The sequence below is a fragment of the Capricornis sumatraensis genome, chromosome 16, assembly GCF_032405125.1.
Source record: "Capricornis sumatraensis isolate serow.1 chromosome 16, serow.2, whole genome shotgun sequence".
NCBI lineage: Eukaryota > Metazoa > Chordata > Mammalia > Artiodactyla > Bovidae > Capricornis > Capricornis sumatraensis.
The window spans coordinates 77,884,124-77,904,544 of NC_091084.1; the positions used below are offsets into that span (position 1 = coordinate 77,884,124).

General features: G+C 55.6%; 4 protein-coding genes across 6 annotated transcripts; 2 read left to right on the top strand and 2 right to left on the bottom strand.

Annotated features, from left to right (window-relative positions):
• Positions 1 to 335: 335 nt before the first annotated feature.
• On the bottom strand, positions 336 to 4,934 carry KBTBD4 (kelch repeat and BTB domain containing 4). 2 transcript variants are annotated; one of them, XM_068988627.1, is made up of 4 exons: positions 4,890 to 4,934; positions 3,363 to 3,983; positions 2,306 to 2,412; positions 336 to 1,866 (listed from the first exon to the last, which is right to left on the bottom strand). In XM_068988627.1, the coding sequence occupies exons 1-4, from the start codon at positions 4,906 to 4,908 to the stop codon at positions 1,006 to 1,008; spliced, it is 1,608 nt and encodes a 535-aa protein (XP_068844728.1). In that variant the 5' UTR covers positions 4,909 to 4,934; the 3' UTR covers positions 336 to 1,005. The 2 variants fall into 2 exon arrangements, with proteins under 2 accessions (XP_068844728.1, XP_068844726.1); XM_068988625.1 differs by having other exon boundaries at positions 4,869 to 4,908.
• A 65-nt stretch (positions 4,935 to 4,999) lies between these two features.
• Positions 5,000 to 9,938, top strand: NDUFS3 (NADH:ubiquinone oxidoreductase core subunit S3). Its single transcript, XM_068988973.1, has 7 exons — positions 5,000 to 5,120; positions 5,231 to 5,296; positions 6,413 to 6,510; positions 6,717 to 6,866; positions 7,973 to 8,098; positions 8,216 to 8,335; positions 9,530 to 9,938. Exons 1-7 carry the CDS (start codon positions 5,057 to 5,059, stop codon positions 9,695 to 9,697), a joined length of 792 nt encoding a protein of 263 aa, XP_068845074.1. The 5' UTR covers positions 5,000 to 5,056; the 3' UTR covers positions 9,698 to 9,938.
• Positions 9,939 to 10,570: 632 nt separating this feature from the next.
• Positions 10,571 to 12,468, top strand: FAM180B (family with sequence similarity 180 member B). Of its 2 annotated transcripts, XM_068989263.1 has the most exons (3): positions 10,571 to 11,011; positions 11,796 to 11,866; positions 12,073 to 12,468. In XM_068989263.1, the coding sequence occupies exons 1-3, from the start codon at positions 10,873 to 10,875 to the stop codon at positions 12,466 to 12,468; spliced, it is 606 nt and encodes a 201-aa protein (XP_068845364.1). In that variant the 5' UTR covers positions 10,571 to 10,872. The 2 variants fall into 2 exon arrangements, with proteins under 2 accessions (XP_068845364.1, XP_068845365.1); XM_068989264.1 differs by lacking the exon at positions 11,796 to 11,866 and having other exon boundaries at positions 10,882 to 11,011.
• Positions 12,469 to 13,727: 1,259 nt separating this feature from the next.
• Positions 13,728 to 18,435, bottom strand: C1QTNF4 (C1q and TNF related 4). The gene is made up of 4 exons (XM_068988053.1): positions 18,046 to 18,435; positions 16,335 to 16,457; positions 15,936 to 16,005; positions 13,728 to 14,716 (listed from the first exon to the last, which is right to left on the bottom strand). The coding sequence occupies exons 1-4, from the start codon at positions 18,433 to 18,435 to the stop codon at positions 13,728 to 13,730; spliced, it is 1,572 nt and encodes a 523-aa protein (XP_068844154.1).
• Between the last annotated feature and the right edge of the window lie 1,986 nt (positions 18,436 to 20,421).

Here is a 20,421-nt window from a genome sequence, read left to right on the forward strand (position 1 = left end):
ATATTTAGGCCTGTAACTCAAAGACGTTTAGAATTAGGAGAAGGGCAGAGAAATATCCAGCCCCAGCTCTTTCCCACTGTCAGGATCCTAGTCCACTGGCCTTACGTGGCTGTCCTTGCGTTTGGAGCAGTCATCCTGTATGTAGAAAAGAAGCATGGGATTCCATCAGTATTGTGACTCAGAAGTGTGTGGGTGTGTAGCCAGTTCCCCTTAGGAAGTCACCCCTTTAGAATTCAAAACACACATATATCCCTTCAAAAACTTTTATTTGTATGAACAGTTCCTAGCTCTTGATTTATCTTAGAGCTTTTAAAAGAGTAGTGACCTTATATACTTGAGTTTGAAAAAAAGTTTCTGCTATTAACCAGAAATAATCCATTCTACTTCTTTCTGGCTTACTCCTTGGAATTAGCCAAAAATAAAACCAAAGTGTACATTTTCTGACGGAGAGATGAAAAAGAATAGACGGACATCCTGAATTCTAGTGTAGCCTCTTGCTGGTGAAGGACACCTTCGCTTTAGTCCATTTTTTCCAAGCAACACCTGAAGGAGAACTCTAACACCTAATTCTTTGTGGGAAAATGACCAACAAGCCGCTTTGCAGGCTACAGAAAAAAACGGAGACTGGACATCTTTCCTTCTGTCCCGGGATCAGGGGTGCTTCTATTAACATTGATCAGGTAGAGAGGGGAGGCTGTGCCTAAGGGTGGAGAAGAGGCGGGCTTTAAGCAATCTGTAGTGAGTGAGGCTCAAGATTACAAGGGGGTGGCGAACAGGCTGGCCTACTCTCAGTTCTAGCAGCCAGCTGAGTAGCATTAGTCTAAAAAGCCCCAGACAGAACACTCTTAGGAGTTCAGGGAAGGGCTGAGGCGCTGCCTTTCTAACATGTATCAGAAAGTAACGTAATACCCGAGTTGGGGGGTGCCTCCGGGGACTTTTGGGTTTGGATAGGGAGGTGCTGGAGGGAGGGAGGGCAAACGCCAGCTGCTCCTGCCCTCAACAGCCTTAGGCCAACACGAACTGCAAATTGGTCAGCAGCACCTTAATGCCTCTGGTGACAGTTACAGCCGAAGTGGCAGGGTCAAGCTTGTAGGTGTTGGCATCTCCCTTTTTATACCGGTCCCGGAAAACATAGATGCTCCCGTTACAGCTGGCGATCTTCCAGAGGGACGGGGCAGAGCTCCAGGCCTCGGGAAGGCAAAGCCGGGTGAAGCTGTCTAGCAGGGGGTTGTAGCACACCAGGGAGTCCCCCTCGGCCACGATGAACACCAGGTCTTTATGCACGGCCGCATGCATGCGGCCTGCGAAGGGCAGCACGTAGGGCTTCACGTGGCACTTGTCTGTCTCGGTGTCAAAGCACTGGATGAGTCGGGACGGTTTGGTAAAGAAGTCCAGGTCATTCTCCTCCCCCCCCAGTAAGTAGATGATCCCGTTGAGGTTGGCACCAGCGGCCCCTGACACCGCCACCTCTAGCTGGGTTGTCTCAGTCCAGACATTATCACCCACCCGATAATAGATCACCGCGTTGGAGAGGGTGTCCTGCAGTGTCTTGCCACCCAGTGAATATATGGCGTCCTTCCCAGGCACAGACACCAGGGTGTGCTGGAGTCGGTCTCGGGGCAAAGGGGCACACCACTCCCAGTCCACGGTGGCATTGTTGCACTTCCACATGCGCCGTGGGATGGATCCCCCTACCACGTACAGGTCCCCGCCGTGCTTGCAGGCTGCTGTGATCTGGTGGCACAGGCTGTTCTGGCCGCTCACACTGATGGAGTCGTCTTCCGCACAGTGCAAGGACACAGCCAACGAGTGCGTGCGAGAGGACTCCTTCCCGATCAGGTAGATGTGCACGTTCTCCCCAATTTCCTGTTGGCGAAATTAAAGTCATAAACGGTACCTATCAGCTCGAGGCTAAAGGCGCAGCTGAGACGCACACCCTCGTATCTCGCCCTGACCCACTCCCTTCTAGTTACTGTGTGTCACCCCGACTCTCCTCTGGTCACCGTCTTTCAGGTACCTTATGCTGGGACAGAAAACCTGTCACACTCATCCTTCCAGCCTTTTTTGTAACTATGATGAGTTGGTGCTTTGGTCATTAATGCAATGATGAAAGCAGTTCTCTCAAGGAGCTTTGGTGCCCAGAGGCTGCTGGCTTCTAGGCTCACATACATGTCCTCCACCCCAGCTCTTATCAGCTTTAAGCCAGAGACTTACTTGCCAGCCATCAAAGAGGCCAAGCTGACAAGACAGCTGGAATGCATCTATCTATAGCATGGTGTCCCAACCCTAAAGAAATCTGCCTTACCTTCAAGCTAGTCCTGAGTGACTCTGAAAAAGCCTCTCTTTCTTCTTTATTAAAATTTATCCAGGCTTCTATTGCCTCTGTTGGGTTCTGGGAACATGGAACTCCATCTGCAAGTCAGAGGAAAGGTATGGTCAATGGCAGTCTGAGGATCCACAAGGGAAATTTAGAGTCAGTGACTTTAAAAATGTGAATCTCTTTGTTAGACTACCACCATGTATATATATGTATGTGTGTGTGTGAGAAATTAACCTAAAATTGCCCTTTTTTTCCCCTTAATCAAAATGGATGACTTGATATTCTCCTATTTGCCATGGAAGCAATCTACTAGGCTATAAAGCTCACATTTGAAGTACAGTTATACCTCACTTGCAGGGTTAGCATTGTTACCTAAAAGTTGGCCAGTCACTTGAGAAGCTTCTTATTTAGATGTCTGACTTTTTACAGCCCTATGGACTGTAGTCTGCCAGGCTCCTCTGTCCACGGGATTTTCCAGGCAAGAATACTGGAGTGGGTTGCCATGTCCTACTCCAGGGGATCTTCCCAGCTCAGGGATCAAATCCATGTCTCTTGTGTCTCCTGCATTGGTAGGTGGATTTTTTTTTTTCTTTTTAACCACTGTGCCACCTGGGAAGCCCCTAACTATCTTGACTCACTGTCAATTTACTCGGGTAAGGAGTCCCACAAATACATGCGAAGTGTAGACCGGATGAGAACACTTACGCACAAGAGAGGTTAGAATATAAATGCAGGTAGCTCCTCACTACCTTTTGTGGCTAAGTGCAGCTTTAAAAAAAAAAAAAAAAAGATATTTGCATATAATGTGAAATGCTGCTTTAGTTTCCTAATCTCTTCCTCTGGAAGGGCCTCTGTCTCTGACGTTAACTACTAAACGTCAACTCAATCTCTCTCTCAGAAGGTATCTAAGTAAATTCTTATCAAGAATAACAACGGAAACTAACACCAGGAGCCTGAGGGTACCCTTGTCCTAGAGGAGAACTTTCAGCGGCCGTCACACACGTGTGCAGCTGGGTATGGCGTTCCCCCTCGCTCTGCTTACCCGAGATGATATCAGTGAGTAGATGGTGGGGCAAGTGAAGAAATTCCTCTGTGCTCTGCAGCTGGGCCAGGTGGGCCTTGGCACAGTGCTTGGCAGCGGTGTAGAGCTCAGGATCGCTGTGTCGGTCTGCTAGCCACATCACCTGCAGGCAGTTGCCCACCTGCACTGTGCGGGCCAGAAACCGAGAACATTCCTCAAAGAGAGCCGTCAGCTGATACATGTCTGACACCTCATAAATCTCCTGCAGCTCCTCTGCGCGGAGCTTCACGGTCCCGTGGTAGATATAATCGACCAGGAGCTGGAAGACAGACTCACTGACATCCTGCAGTACAATCACCCGGTTGTGGGCCTCCTTCAGGTTGGAAGTGAACATGGACCGGAAGAAGCAGCTCTGAGCCGAGAGGACCAATCGGTGGAGCTGAAACTCCCGGCCTTCCACAGAGATGGTGACGTCAGCAAAGAGCTCTTCCTCCAAACACAGTTTCATGATGCCCTGAGCCACACGGCCTGAGTGTGACCTATCTTTGAAAGTGTAGTTCACAAAGTAGTTCTCATCCATGGATGCTCCAGGTTCCTCTGGTGATTCCATGGTGGTAGCCAACTTCTCTCTCTGCCAGCTGTCTGTAAAACACCACCACCTTGAGTAACTGAAGGAAGCCACAGTCTATGAATCTAACTGTCCAATTCAGGGAGAGAGAAGGGAAAAGGGAGAAGGGCACAGTCGACCCAGATTAGCCTTAGTCCTGGCCCTGCTAATGACAACTCTGATGATCTCCCTGAACCAAAGCTGGGCTCATTCGCTCACAGTGACATCACATACCTAATAAAATCAAGATTTCCTACGCGAGGTATTTCCTTGAGAAAACATGGAAAACTCCTTTTCCATGATGTAACAAAAGGCTTGGTATTTAGGTCAACATATGAGAGCAAGGAGGAAGCCTGTGATTTTAAAAAGCCCAACCAAATAACCCCTGGACGTAAAACTTGTGGAGGCTCCGGGCAGCAGAACCCGACAAGAAGAGCCCTACGTCCTTGCAGCCAGGCTCCTCTTCCCTGGCGCAGGGAATCCAGACCTTACAATATGAGATTCAGCCTGGGACATCTCTCAGATCCCCATCTGCTCTTTTCTGAGCCTCTCCCTGGCACTTCCCTGCTCGCCCTAATGACTCCCCAAGACTTCGTCCCAGAACGCGAGACGGAGCTCGATCTGTCTCCGGCAAGGGGCCAGAGGCGGCCCATCGCCACGTGCAGTGTCCCCTCTCCACCTGGAGTCGCCCGGGAAACGGTCGCCAGGGAAACCGTTCTTGTCTTTCCCCTCCCCCTAGCCTGGCCCGCCGGCCTTCAGCAAAAGCTTAGCTCGGGGAGCGGGGGAGGGGTGTGGAATGTGGAACCCAGACCTCTCGTCCCTTCTTCTCCTCTCATCCGACTGGCTCTTTAGGATCTTTGCCTTCTCTCCAGCCTCTGTCACGCCAAGCTAGGGCCACATTCGCCTCAAGGTCTCCCCACCTGCGGGCTTCGCTTTCTCACCTGCCTTCCCTCCTTTCATTCCGAAGCCCGGAACCTGGAACCTCTGCTTCTGGCCCCGCGACCCCCCGGAAGAAGGTCTGATGCACACTTCCGCTTCCGGTCCGTGCCCTTGGGGGCTCCGTGTCCTACCGGCCTGGCCTCGGCTGCCTTGTGTACAGTCGGGGAAGATGGCGGCGGCGGCGGCTCGGGGTTGTTGGCAGAGGCTCGTGGGGTCCGCGGCGCCGGCCAGAGGTGACCAGTGGGCAGCCGGCTGAGGCCCGGGGCAGGAGCGGCGACGCGCCCAGCGGAGGGAGCCCCTCAGGCCTCATCCTGCGCCTCAGTGTCTCTGTCTTCCCATACAGTGGCCGGGAGACCCTCGGTGCTGTTGCTGCCGGTGAGGCGGGAAAGCGCTGCGGCCGACACGCGCCGTGAGTATGTGCGAGACCGGCCCTTCTCGGGACTGCAGGCGGGGCCGCGTTCATTCCCTTTGTCAAATGTTTGCTTTGCCCTTGTCCTGGACTGTCTTTCTCTGCGTCCTCCCGGCAAGCCTCTGCTTGTCCTTGGAGAGCTGACTGCACGCGTCCTCCTTGTGTCCTTGGGCCTGTTACGGCCCTGTTGCCGCTTGTCCATTTCTCTCTTTCTCTCTGATTAAACTGTAAGCTCTCTAAAATGACAAGCATAGACTCTGGGCCTCTGAGCCCTATTATAATAGTAGCTCCCGTTAATTGAGTGCTTACTGTATGCCAGGCACCTTGCTAAGCGATTAATGAATGATCATAGTTCCCACAACAATCTTAGGAGGTAGATAGTATTATGCTCTTCTACAGTAGAGTAGGAAACGGTGCAGAGAGGTTGACCAGGATCACAGCACTAGTAAGTGATAAAGCAAGGCCTGCCTGCTGTCAAAGGCGGAGAAAACAATACTCTGCAGCCTATGGTTTGTAGTTGCTCCAGTGATTTAGTGTTACACGAATGAGTGTGTGGAGATAAGTTCCAGTCAACATAAGCCACCTGAGAATCAGGAGACCTGATATTGCCCCCTTTCTGGGCCTTAGTTTCCTGGTCTGTGCCAAAAAAAAAGGTTTCAACTACATAATCTGTGAAAACTTTTAAGCCCTGAAGTTCTTAGTTTGAGAACCTACTATGAGCCAGATGTTAAGGAGATACAGAGAATCATAAAAGTTCTAGTTCTCACACTTAAAGAGCTCCTGGTATGGTAAGAGAACTGAGACCCATGCTGCTTTAGCAGAGTTGCAGGCATTGAGAAGGAAGAACCATGGAGTAGTTTTGAGAAGAAGCAAACACCCCAGCTGTAATAATAGGTGAGTCTTTGTGGATCGTGTAGGTAGCATCTCCCCAACGTTTTCATCACTTCCTGTTCCATGGAAGAGGAACTTTCTATCTCCACCTTTCTCAGGATTCTTCAGGGAGTCCTGACTGGGGAACAGCATGCCTCACAAGCTCAAGAGACTATTCAGGCCTCAGTCTGCAGGGCTGGTTGCTGCCTTCTACTTTCCTTTTCAAAATATGCCTTCTCTTTCCAGCCACTGTCAGACCACGGAATGATGTGGCCCACAAGCAGCTCTCAGCTTTTGGAGAGTATGTGGCTGAAATCCTGCCCAAGTATGTCCAGCAAGTTCAGGTAATATTCACTACTGGTGTTTGGATTTAGATCAAGAAAGAGCCGTGTTCTCAGGGCATGTGGGAGTGGGCAGCCTGGAATCAAAGCACAGACTCCTCCGTCCCAGCTTGGTCCTCTCTCTCTGCCTTAAACCAGGAGGTTCCAGTCGAAGTTACCTGCTCTGGCTGAGGCTTTGCTCCCTCTCCTCTCCTGTTCTGTGTCGCCAGGTGTCCTGCTTCAGCGAGTTAGAGATCTGCATCCATCCTGACGGGGTCGTCCCAGTGCTGACTTTCCTCAGGGATCACAGCAACGCACAATTCAAATCCTTGGCCGACTTGACGGCGGTGGACATCCCCACCCGGCAGAACCGTTTTGAGGTCAGTCAGGAGATTGAGGTTTCGAGCGTGAAGGAGGGCAAAGGGACAGAACAGTTTCAGGGTGACAGCTGCCTGTGGGAACCGTGGCCGCCTTAGTTTCAGTTCAGGTCGAACAAATACAACACAGCAGTTAACGCGGGGTCTCTGAATCAGGGAGACCTTGAGTTTTAGTTGTAGCTTTGCCATTAGTAAGCCGTGTGACTTCAAACATTTTGTTTGGTCTTTCCAAGCTTTAGTTTTTCTTATGTGCAAAATAAGTATCTTTAAAAAGTGTGAAACACCCTACCTCACAGGGTGGTTGTGAGTATTCATGGAGATGGTTCAGGTAGGTTGCTAGCACGCAGTACGTTCTCAGTACATTTAGCTTGTTGTTTTCTCGTCACCTACTTTTTGCCAGATCCTGGGATCGAGAGAGAAGTAACACCCAATACCTGCCCTCCAGAAGTCCCCCACACTCCAGTGAGGAAGAAGGACACAGAGAGCAGTTTACTGTTGGGGGAGGGAACGGCACCCCACTCCAGTATTCCTGCCTGGGAAATCCCATGGACGGAGGAGCCTGGGGAGCTGCAGTCCATGGGGTCTCGAGAGTCAGACACGGAGGGACTAAACCACCCGCACCAAGCAGATACAGTGACTATTAATTACACTCGAGAAAAGCCTATAAGAACAAAGTAGATTGAACACATTGATATATATATATTTTAAAGTTTACTCTAATCACACAATTCATGGGATGTTATAAGAACACAGGAGGGGCACTTAGCCCAGTCTAGAAGGCTTTTATGAAGGGAGAAAATTTGTGCTGACTCTTGATTAATTAGGAAACCAGGTTTAGTCCCATGGAGGGTGGGGTGGCGGGGAGGAGGAGTTGGGAGACATCCAGTAGTGGGAGCAAAGATAAGCATGCTGACAGGCTGAGCTATAGTGTCGCTTAGGCATTTACAAGTAGTTGTGAGTACTGGAGCATCTTGAGGTTTTGAGCTTTAGGACAGAAGGTGGGTTCACAGGGTGGAACTTTATCCCCTCATGGTCCCACTCAAGGACTTCTGACCCACACCCCTCAGCCTGTGGTCATCTTGGTCCTCAGCTCCCTCCATTCTCCCTAGATTGTTTACAACCTGCTCTCTCTGCGCTTCAACTCGCGGATCCGTGTGAAGACCTATACAGATGAGCTAACGCCCATTGAGTCTTCTGTGTCTGTGTACAAGGCAGCCAACTGGTATGAGAGGGAGGTGAGTCTCTGTACATGGTGGACCCTGCACCTGGGCCAGAGGTGCAAAACGCATTGGATTCAGTGGAGGCAGTGCAGCCCCTCACCCCTGTGATAGCCAGTTGCCTCTTTTTTCTAGATCTGGGACATGTTTGGAGTCTTCTTTGCTAACCACCCTGATCTAAGAAGAATCCTAACAGACTATGGCTTTGAGGGACATCCTTTCCGGAAAGACTTCCCGCTGTCTGGCTATGTTGAGGTAGGAGCCTTGGAAGTAGGCCACAGGCTTGAGGGGGAGGGACTGGTAGGGATGCTGGGCAGGAATTATGGCCAGTGGATCGTGGTGGGTTAAGAGCATCAATACTGCATTCTATCCGAGCTCCACTCTGACACAGTTTTCTTATATGCAAAATTGGAACAAGAATCGTACTTAACAACAGTAGATTTGTAGTAAACTAATTGGTGTATGTTTAAAACTGGTGTATTGTAAATGCTCAGCTGTTGTCACCCATTATTTTAATGGTTTTAATGGTCATTTTAATGACCGAGGCAGATTTGAGGACACAGTTTGTCACCACAATCTGAACATGGAGTGTCTCTTTACCCTGCCTGGATCTCTGGAGAAGGCAAGACACTGAATGTTCAGCCCTCGGATTTCAGTGCTTTACTCAGCACTGCTGTGTGTGGCAGGCTCCAGCAGGAAGCTGGGTTATTGTATGTATACATCCGTGGTTTCGTAGCAAAGTAACTTTTCAGAAACGCTGAGGTGGTGGCAATCCAGCCCTTGCTCTTCAGTACCCAGGTCTCTCTGTTTCCTTATATTTAGCATGGTCCCATTTGTAGCAGCAGATTGCCCTCACCTTATCCAGCTGCTGATTTTCCAGTAACAGGAAAAGTCGTGCCACGTTTACTACCTTGCACCTTGGCAGTGATAATGCCAAGGCCCCCAGGCCTGAACTTGAGTGCTTGTCAGCTTAGGTTTATTCTTTTCAGCCACTGACTTGCTCCCTCATCCTGGGCAAATGCTTACTATCAACTTACAGGGTGTGTGGAGGGAATTCCCTGGCGGTCCAGTGGTTAGGATTCCATGCTTTCACTGCCATGGGCCTGGGTTTGATCCCTGGTCGGAGAATGAAGGTCCCACCAAAAGGAGTATGTGGATAGGTGGGCAAGGTCAGTTCTGGTGGAAGAGGAGCTCAGAGCATAGGATGTGGGGTAATGGGCTGGGAAGCCTGCCTGGGTGATGGCAGAGCTTGAGGTGGAGGCCATTTGAGACGGTGGTTGGGTTGTGACCACCTAATGGGTAACACAGATGAGGATGGAGACTAAAAGAGACCGGGACAGGAGTCAAGGACGGAGGAGTAAAGGGGCTGAGGATAGGTTTGGGAAAGTGGGCCTTTCGTGGCTGTAACAGGCTTTCCTCAGTGCTCAAGCCTGCCTTTTTCTTCTCCAGTTACGCTATGACGATGAGGTGAAGCGGGTGGTGGCCGAGCCGGTGGAGCTGGCTCAAGAGTTCCGCAAGTTTGATCTGAACAGCCCGTGGGAGGCTTTCCCTGCCTATCGCCAGCCCCCCGAGAGTGTCAAGCTTGAAGCCGGAGACAAGAAACCTGAAGCCAAGTAGTTTCAGGGAAGGCATGTGTATCCTAGAAAGCACCTTACCTATAATTGAGTGTCCCTGTAAATAAAATCCTACTAGACTCACCACTTTCTGCGTGCTTACCATAAGGAGAAGTGAAGCTTGGACTCAGGAGAGGAGGGAGGTGCAGGCAGGGGTTTTGCTGACTCCCTTAGAGAGACTCTTCCAAACCGGGAATCTGTTTCAATGGGGCTAAATACTGCAGTTGCGGACAGGGTAACTTGCACGCCTAGATATACTTCTGAGACATTCTGGAACTGAAATGGAAAGTTCTCACAGTGCACAGGGCTTAGGACGGGTGTGGCATGGAATCTTGGCCACTGATGGAGAAAGCCCTTTGTCACAGCAGACTATCTCGTGGCAACTCATGGGTCCAGGGGGCCCATGAAAACAGGGCAGCTCCCACCCACCCTCTTCCTGTTCACACCACAAGGTTCCAAGAGCCGACAGCCAGGACCAGGGCTCAAACCCTGTGTCCTGCACCCTGACAGCGCATCGGGCCTGGGCTGAGGGAACCTTCCTGGACTCTGGTCTGAGCTGAGAATGTTGTAAACAAGCAAAGGAGAGTCCCAGTCTGGGGCCAAAGACAATCAGGAGCTGCCGACCTGTCGCCAGGAAACAGTACTCCCCATTCCAGCCAGTCTGGGGTCTGTTCAGCCGGTGGCTGAGTGCCTGAGGGGAAGAGTTCTCTGCCTGTCCAGGGGCCATTCAGCCAGCCCACCAGGCAGCTGGAAGATCACGCTTTGCGGCTGTTGTTCTTGGCTACTGAGGGGCTTCCTGGAGGCTGGGCCAGACTGAGTGTCAGAGGCTAGAGTCAGTTGCAGTGTTCTGGGGGTGAGGACAGATAGTAAGGCAGTCTTTCTGCCTGGGGTCTCGCCTCCCTCTTTGGGAGGGCCAAGCCTGAGCTGTTTGCTACCAAATGCCTTTTTCCTATTAACTAAGCATCCCGCCCATCTGGGCAGGAATAGGCTTAGGGCCTGACAAGCTGGGAGCCAGGCTCCTACTGCCAACAACCAGATTTCACATTTCTCTGGGATGGAAAGAGCCCCTAGGAAGCCAGAGCCCGCCCCTCCCTGTTGAGCTCTGAAGAACGAGACGCAACGCAGGGAGCAGCTGGAGCAGCCTAGTGGAAAGCTGGAGCCCCAGTGTGTGCCAGGCGGATGGAGGTGCAGAGAGACCCTGCGAAGAACAAGACTCAGAGGGCCTGGGGGGGCATGGCTGGGACAGTGCAGTTCCTGGCTTGGCTGACGGTAGCCATTTGCCTCCTCCCTGGGGTGACTACAACCTACCACCATGCAGGTACCTGGGCCTTAGGGTGGGGTGGATGGGAGCTAAGGCAGGCTGGTGGCTGACAGAAGTTAACACTTGGTCCTATCTGAGGCCAGCAGGGCTTAGGAACTGTGGGTGTGATAGCTGCCAGGCTGCCCTGTGGAGTGGGGGACAGAATGATATGGGCCTCACTCACAACCAGAAAGGTCCAGGTGAAGTGAGGGTGGTTCGCCCTTGGTGCTCTCAACGGGCCTCGGGCTTCTTCCGGCTGATGGGCAAAGCAGGACCTCCTGCATTGCCCTGGGCTTAGGGCAGACATTCCAAGGGTTAGGCAGCACCCCAGAGAGATGCGGAAGCTGCGGCAGACATCCTGCTTTGCCTGGCCTCCCATCTTGCACACAGTCACTTACTAGGAGCAGGAAAGGACTAGGTCCTTCTCAAAGGGGTCTTCACCTTTGGGGAGGGTCACTGGCACTGTTTCAGGTCACGCTGTCCCCCGATGATGATAGGGAGGGGTAATGGGAAGTGAACTGTCTTGTGACTCATTGGCCTGGAGCTCTTGGCCAGGGGAACTGTAGAAGTTCAAGGAGGAGTCCTGGACATTTGCCGAGATGGTATGTGGGTTCGGGATGATGCCTGGGAGAGTGAATGTCTGTGCGTGTGTGTAGGGGGAGGTGGACATGGGGTGGCATTCCTGTTCTTTTGTAGATAGAACTTCTGGGCACCCCCACCAGGCAGCTCAGGGGCACTCTGGGGATGCTGGGGTGTTCAGGGTAGAGCTTGGCAGGGCCCTGACTCCTCTCTGCTGCCCCAGGGCAGCCCATGGACAGCACCAGCGTGGGAGGTGGCCCGAAGGAGCCAGAGGCCCCGGAAGTGATGTTCGAGGTCTTTCCTCCAGCCTGGGACGTGGGGGTGGGAGTATCCAGAGGTCCCCGAGCTCAGGGCCGGGAAGGGGGATGCCTCAAGCTGGGGCTGCTGGGGAGGGGGCAACCCAGCATGGGTCCTACTGCCTGCTTGTGGCCCCCAGCACAGCACTGCTCGCCGACCTGCTCCCTAGGCCCAGCCCGCCCCTTACGTGACTCCCCTTGCAGCTGCTCTGGGCAGGGCTGGAGCTGGATATCATGGGGCAGCTGCGCCTCCAGGACGAGGAACTGGCATCCACACGTCCAGGCCGCCGGCTCAGGCTCCTCCTGCAGCACCAGGTGCCCAGGGACTTGGAGGGCACTGAGCAGCGGCTGCAGCAGCTCCAGGACCTGCGGAAGGGACCTCCTCTTAGCCCTTGGGACTTTGAACATCTGCTCCTCACAGGCGTGTCCTGTGTCTACCGGCTCCACGTGGCCAGCGAGGCCGAGGAGAGAGGCCGCTGGGCCCAGGCCCTCACCCTCCTGGCACAGGAAGCACTCTGGGACCTGTGCAAAGGCTTCTGCCCCCAGGGCCAGCCCCCTCCTCTGGGGCCCTGGGCCTCCATCGTTGACTCCTTCCCCTAACTCTCCCCTTTTCCTTGCCATCCCTCCTTGCCCCCCCCCCCCCCGTCCAGCCCCAACCTGAGCCAGACCCACCTTTGGCAGGGGCTTCCATCTGGCAGCCGGTTCTTGCCACTGTGTTCGGGTCTCTGGGCTTGCCTTGTATAACTGGACCCCAGTCTACCCCTCCCCCATCTTCCTCGGGCCCAGGTTCTGGGTCCCAGACCAGCAGGCACAGACCTAAGGGCAGGACTTGCAGGCAGTGTGTGTGTTTTGAGAAGTGTGTTTAAGAGATGCTGAAAAGGAAGCTCCCACCCTCCAACTCCTAGCCTGCTAGCCCAGGTAACTCCTAAGTGCCCAGTGCCCAATCTTATGTAGATACCTCTTTTAAACCCAACCAAGGCTCTGGGGGTACCTAAGTTGCTCAAGTATCCCATCTAGGCTAGGAGAATAGACTGGACATTTTTAGTTGTCTGTTGGAAGAATGAAGGGAAGCAGGTGGAGAAACATTATCTTTTGGGGGGCAGGGAAGTGAGAAATGTATTTTTGGTCCATCTAACAAAGCTCAGAGAAGGGGGTGAGGTTGGGAGGAGATTGAGGCTGGCTGGAGTGGTTCTGATCCTGTGTAGCTCATCCCATAAAATGTTCTGTTCAGGCCTCCTGGAGCCCTGTGTCGTTCTGTGTCAGATAAGTTTGTTAACCGCGACTCTGAGCAAACCCCCCTACCCATCCTGGGAAGGCAGGAATCGGCAACCAGATACCAGCTGCCTTCCACGTTCACCACCGCCCTTATGGGGGGCCAGAAGGTACCGTTTCCTTGAATCCCATACACCCAGTGAGGCCGCGGGGTGTTGTCCCTTGTCACAGAAAAGGAACTAGATGGGCCCTAAAAATCACATCGCAGTTCAACGGGGAAGAACTACAGGGAACGACTGGAAACGGACATGGAGGGGAGACCCACGCGGAGTTAGACCGGACAGGAAGGGTCCAATCAAACTCTCACCTCGCTCGCCCAGGGAGAATCCTGCCCTCAGCCTGCCGACCCCCCACCGGGGTGGTCCCTCTTCTCCCGCCCCGCCCCAAGACAACAGCGTCGCAGTGAGGACAAAGCGCAGGACCCCGGCAGACAGGCGCCGGCGCAGGCCCACTTTATTGGCAGAGTCCGCCACGCGCGACGGGCCGTCATGCTCGCGCCGGCGGGGCGTTCGGGCCGCGGGTCCGGGCTCGGCATGCACGCCCCGACCCCACCCCACCCCATCCCGAGCGGCTCTCCGGGTCGGGGTTCAGAGCTCGGGCGGCCCGAGGCCCGGCGGGCCGGCGGGCGGGAGGTCGGGGTACACCAGGAAGCCGGAGAAGGTGATGTACTTGCCGTGGTTGCTGTAGGCGCCGTAGCCGTCGCGGTCGTGGCTGAGCAGCCAGACGGCGTCGCCGCGCCGCAGCGCCAGCATCACGCTCTGGCTCTGCATCTCGCGGCGCCGCGACGCGCCGTCGTCGTAGATCATGGCCTGCACCTCGTCGCGGTTCTTCATCAGCTTCACCGACAGCGTCTTGCGCGGCAGCTTGCCCAGCGTGAAGGAGAAGAAGTAGGCGCCGGGCAGGCGGCAGCGGAACACGCCGGCCGCCGCGTCGAAGTCGCCGCCGATGTTGACCAGCTCGGTGTCGAAGGCCAGCGGCCGGTGGCGCGGCCCGGGGCCCGCGTCCGAGCCCACCAGGCTGCGCGTGCGCGCCGCCGAGAAGGCCGAGCGCGGCTCCGCGGGCGCGGGCGGCCCCCCGCGCGCGGGCGCCTCGGCGTCGGCGTACACCAGGTAGCCGCTGAAGGTGGCGCCCGGCGCGCCCAGCGCGTACCGCGGGGCGCCGTGCAGCCGCAGCCACACCGCGTCGCCGTAGTCGAGCTGCAGCATGGCGCTCTGGCTGGCGGCGCGGCGCGTGCCCGGCCGCCGCTGCTCGTCGAAGGCCAGCGCCTGCACCTCGTCGCGGTTGCGCACCAGCATCACGGACAGGCTCTTGTGCGGCGCCTTGCCCGCCGTGAAGGAGAAGAAGTAGGCGCCCGGCACGCGGCAGCGGAACTGGCCGGTGGCCGGGTCGAAGTCGCCCCCGACGTTCACGTACACCTTGTCGAAGGTCACCGCCATCTCCGACGTGCCCTCCAGCGGGGTGGTGCGCGCCGCCGAGAAGGCCGAGCGCAGCTCCGCGGACCCCGGGGCCGGGCCCGGAGCCCCGCAGGCCGCCGGGCTCAGCAGGCCCAGCAGCGGCAGCAGCAGCAGCATGGCGCCTGGGACGGGAGGCACGAGGGGGAGGGAGGCGAGGGTTGTGGAGGGGCGGCCGGGGGCCGGGTCCCCCTGCACAGCCCCCCCCTTGACCCACAACTCGGACTTCTGGTTTTCTACACACCGAAACTGGCTCAGAGGTTCTCAAAACTTAAGTGGGCCTCGGTGTCACCTGGAGGGCCTGTTAAAACACACATTGTTGGCCCGCGCCCCTGTCTCGCCTGGGATGTGCTGTGCTTAGTCACTCAGTCGTGTCCAACTCTTTGTGGCCCCATGAACCGTAGTAGCCCACCAGGCCCCTCTGTTCATTGAAGTCTCCAGGCAAGAATACTGGAGTGGGTTGCCATTTCCTTTCCCACTCGTCTAGGATGAGGCCTGAGAATTTCCATTGCTCACAGGTTCCGAGGTAATGCAGAGAGGCTGCTCGTCCAGGGACCACAGTTTGTGAACAATTAGATCAGTGGCCTATTTTTTCTTTTTGTAACCACCAAACCCCTTTGTGTAAAATTTCGCAGATACCAGTGGAAATGCTCAGGTTCAAGGGTCCTAATGCCCTGTCTGCTGCACTTGCCACGTGCCCTTCTCCTTGACACCCAGGGGCCCTGGAAACACAGAGGGTGGTCAGGGCGTCCGGGGTTATCTTCAGCTTCCAATCGGCTACATTTTCCTGGTCTGTTCCATGGCCCTTAGCATGCCGCTCACTCAGGCACTGGCTGTCTGTACTGGCACCCTCCTTGATGGCTGCTTTTTAAGCCCCCATCTTGGCAGGAAATAGCTGCTCCCTGACCTGACTCATTGGAAAAGACCCTGATGCTGGGAAAGATTGAGGGCAGGAGGAGAAGGGGACCACAGAGGATGAGATGGTTGGATGGCATCACCGACTCAATGGACATGAGTTTGAGTAAGCTCCAGGAGTTGGTGATGGACAGGGAGGCCTGGCGTGCTGCAGCCCATGGGGTCGAAAAGAGTTGGACACGACTGAGCGACTGAACTGAACTGAACTGACCTGTTTCCTGGCCTGTGACCCAGTGAAGGGTCAGCTCCCACCCTGGACCTCCAGAATCACCAGGGGCCCTTCTTGCGCTGAAGAGGTCAGAACAGTTGGGTTTTGAGGTAGTTCCCTCCCCCCACAAAATCAGAGTAAGAAGAGAAAGGGACTCTTTCCTCTGGGCTTTGGGGTTGGTCCCTGAGGGGAAAGAGAGAGCCAGGGGCTGCTGGGGATACAGTGGCAGAGAGGTTCCAGCGGGCTTTGCCAGGTCTTTGAGGTCAGCAACTTGGTTCCTCGGTAGGAGCGCTGGGGTGTACAAGACTGGCAGCTAAACCTGGGCTCAGGTCCTGGCGCTACTCCTCTACATGCTGTGAAACCTTAGGCAAGTTCCCAAATGTCTCCGGGCACGGCCCCTTCTGTATAAACTGGGGGAGGATATCCGCCTAACAACCTTACTGAGGATGCTCTGAGATAGCATGTGTGAGCACCTCTGTTGGATGGCAGTGCAGTCAGTTTTGGGGGAAAACTGATCTGATCAAGTTTTTTTTTTTTTAATCTAATTTTTAAAAATTACATTGGAGTATAGTTGATGATCAAGTTCTTGACATAAGGGGTTAGGGTTCAGTAACCCTTACCCCTGGAAGCTTGGTGAAGGCACTACTTGACTCAAAGGATTGTCTCTCGGAAGATAGGGAGATGCTTCCTCCATAATGCTTCCTGGTAGGGCACAGGCTCTGGGGACTGAATTCCCTGAAGCCCTGAAGTGGAGGCAAAGCGGGAAAGAAAATGAGCTGGCAACAGCCTAGGATGTGGGCTTCTATAGGAAATGCCCTGGGAGTGTGTGTACCTTTGTGTCGCTTAGAGATGCTGGGGGCCTCCCAAGAAGGAGTGCCAGGAGCAGGTGCACAGATGCGCTGTGCTCAACAAGGACGTTCACCTGAAGGCAGGTGGGCACTGGAGTGCGGCCCGCATCCTATTTGCCCAACAGTGTGGAACTGCTGCAGCTGGGGAGTGTCCCTTTTTCTGCTTCTGATAAGAAAGACCCCCAAGTCCCTAGCCCAGCTGAACACTCTCCTTCCAGAGACAGTACCTTTCCTCATTCTTACAAAGGTGCCCCTTGGGCTAGCCAGTCGCTTGTTGAGGGCAGCGGTGGGGGGAGTGGGGGTCCCTGCAGCAGTGACGATTGCACCTCCCAGTATTCATCGCAGTCCCTTTCCCAGGGCACTTCTTTCACCCATCTGAGTGTCACAGCTAACCTTCAAGGCGGGTGGGCCCTCTCCCATTTTACAGGGGAGAAGCTGAGGTCCAACCAAGGGAAGCGTTTTGGCCCGCGGTCACCCCTGGGGCCCTGAGGCGAGCCTTGAATGGAGGCCTTTTGGCTCCAAATTCAGTGTGCTTTCCTCTCCACCACCTTTCCCTTCTAAACGTAGATATGTCCAGCCAACCTGTTATCTGCCTCAGTTTCCCTTTTTGCAAAAATAGGAGGGGAGAGAAGTGGAATGAGTCTTGGGATCTAGGGCTAAGGGGGAAGAAAGCAAGACCAACCAAAAAAACTAACGTTTTTGTCTCCTGGGAATATGGGAGCATCACAAGTCTTCCTGACCGTGCGGCTCTCCTAGCAGGTCTTGGCCCGGGATCATCCGCCCACTGGACCCTGTAATCTCCCTGCTGCGCCTCGTGCACCCTGCCAGTGCCTGAGGGCCCTCCTGTGTGTTCGGTACCCGGCCCTGCCCATTTCTCAGATCCCTAGGTCCCCATCATTCCTTAAGCCCCCCTTCCCGGAGCAGGTCAAGGGTGAGAGGGTGTCAGGTGGGCGTCACAGCTCCAGGGAAGGAAATGGCTGTTCCTGGCTTCGTGCAGGTGAGGCTCAAAACAATCATCTTCAAAGAGAAAAAAAAACTAGGACACGGTGCGCTGGACAGAGCCCCGGAGCCGACCGTGGAGGTGAAGCCATGCCAGGCTAAGGGGATTCCAGAGACCCTCCCAGCGAACCCCACTCCCCAGTCACCCCCTCCCTCAAGCTCTGCCCAAAGCGCCCTCTCCACCTACCTTGAAAGCCCCTCGGGCTCCCAAGAAGATGAGTCCCCCTTTCACGGAAGAAGCCAATTAATCCTTTCTCATTAAAAAAAGGAAAAAAAAATCCCTCAGAAAATGGTACCTTAGACCCTCTCTCCCCCAGACCTTCCTTCATCCATCCTTTCGGATGAAAAGCCCTTGAGCCTCTTTCATGGAAGAAGCTCCCAGATCCTCCTTTCAGGGAAAAAAAAAAAAAAAGGATTCAATTCCCGGCCCCCGCTTCCCGTCAAGGAGGAAGCCTGGCTGCTCGCGCCCCAGAGCAGCCCTCACCTGGCTGGGGGCGGCGGTCGGTCGGGTTCGCTCCGCGCCCGCGATCCGGTCCGGGCTGCGGGCGGGCGCGGGGCTGCGCACTGGCCGCCCGCGCTGCGGCGGGGCCGGGCCCGGCGGGGGCGGCGGCGCCGGGGGCGGGCGGGGCGCGGGGACCCCGGGGTGGGTGGGCGCGGGGCGGCGAGGGAAAGCGGACTGCCGGAGAGCGAGCCGCCGGGCCCGCGCGGGGAGAGGCGGGCAGAGGCGGGCCGCGGGAGAGAGGGAGGGGCGCGCCGAGCGCCGGGGCCCAGGGGCACCGCACGGAGGCCCCCTGCGCGGGCCGCGCGAGCGCCCGCCTCGTCCTCCTCCGTGACCTCCCTCGGGCTTCAGCCTCTGGGTGTGCAGAGCAGGCATCAGGAATCCAAGTTAGCAGATGGGGAAACTGAGGCAGAGGCCCACCCCCCCCCCTCCCCCCCCGCCCCACTCCCGTCCCCAGCCCCGGGGTAGCTCGGGGCTGTCTAGAGACGCAGCCTCCTCCCTGCTTGGAGGAGAGGGGGCTGGAGCGGGGCGCGGAGACTGGACTAGCCTCGGGGCTGCAAGGGCCCCGGAAGGGGAGAGCGAGTTCGGCGGGGACAGGCTCAGGGCAGGGGAGGGGGTCTGCGGGAAGAGAAGGATAAATGGGTCAGTGCCGCCAGGAGAGGAGGGGCTTACACTGACCGCGTTTTCTTCCTCCCCTCCAAATCGGAAAAGGCCATGGTTGGTTAGGAAGGAAGAAGACCAAACTCCCAGGCATCAGAGGGGCAGCCCGGTGGGGGTGGAGGGTTGTCCCCGGGGAGGGGGCGAGGAAGGAGGGGTGTCCTTGCAGAATTGCCTTGTGGCGGGAAGGCTGCCTTTACAGCATCTGCAAGGAGGGAGGGGGTTGAGAAAGGCGATAGGAGGCCTCAGTGGGTCTGTGTGCCGAGGGACACTGACTCCCCGCCTAGCTGGGCCCAGGGCGGGTGGGCAGGCCCCAGCAGGATCCCCGGGCTGGGAGCAGCTGCCATCCCACCGCGGCACTCTCCGGGGCCCTTCCACCGCTTCCACCCTGGACTCGGACCCCACCTCCGGGAGGCTGCAGTCCTCTCCTGAAGGCTGTGCTGGGCATGCACTGGCTGAATGGATGGTCGTGAAGAGCCCCACTCCCAGCGGCCAGGAGCAGGAGCCCTCAGACTCAGGAGGCCCAAGTTCTAGTCCTGGTCCTGCCCCAGCCACTCTGTGACCCCCTGCGCTCTGGAGCTCTCCTGCAGCTCTCAGAACCTACACGACCCCAGTTAATCCAGCATGGGTTAGTCCTCATGAAGGTGTTGACAGTGATGAACTCTTTAAATATTCTTCGGGTGTTGAGGGAAAGATGAGGTGAATGGATACGTGCCTGAACAGAAAGGAATGGATGGAGGCATTTCTGGCTGGGCACAGGGTATTCAGGGGAACACAGGATGAAGCCCCTGTCTAGCCCTTCCGGACTATCCTTTGTCTCCTCACCAGCCCGTAAAGGTCTAGGAGGGGGTGTGGGGAGAGGCTTAGGAGGGCTGGGGAAGACAGGAAGCCGATCTGGGGCAGCCACAACCCTTCTTAGGGCACCAGTGCCTCTTCTGAACCAGGAGGTTGAGGTTGCCATCATGAAAGTGTGCTTTGAAGGTGTGATTCTGATGGTGGGAGGACTGGGAAGAAGGCAGGGCCCTAGAGGCAGAACAGCCAAGCCCAGTGGGGCTCTGTCTCAGGCTGAAAGCCATTTGACCCTCCCTGGGTCCACAAAACGTTTCACCAGGGTGGGGGGTGGAGACAGGTGGCTGAGGCAGGGTTTGCGTCAAGGGATGGGACGAGGTGGCCACTGGCAAGGAGATATGGAGGAGGCGGATGCCATGTACTAGCGGGCATCTAGGGGGTGGGCGCCCCGGAAGGGAAGTTAGGGGGCAGCAGGGTTCAGAGCAAACAGCCCCAGGGCTCAGTTGCAGTTCCTGCCTGCTCCAGCTCTGTCCTGAACAAGTTGGAGCAACAGTAATAATTTTCATAGCGAGTTCCTTTCACTGGGTGTTGCACATGCTAGCAGGCCCCCTCTCAAGCCCCCAGGTCTACGTGGAGGCCACCTCCTGGCAGCTCCTGAGTTTGCTCTGTGTCTCTCCTGAGGCATTCCCAGCTATGGAGGCAAGGGTGGGGCAGGCTGGAAGTGGGAAATTAACACCCTCCAGGGTAATCCTCAACAAGGAGGGTCGAGTTAGTGGGTAAATCCTCTCGCTTTCAGTCCCCCTGAAAGCAGGACAATCCTCCATTCCCAGCTGTGTTCCAGTCTCAGACTCCAGAAGAATGGACCAAAGTCGTCCATGGGGAAAACCTGCTTATCCCTGTAGGCTTTGCTTGCTT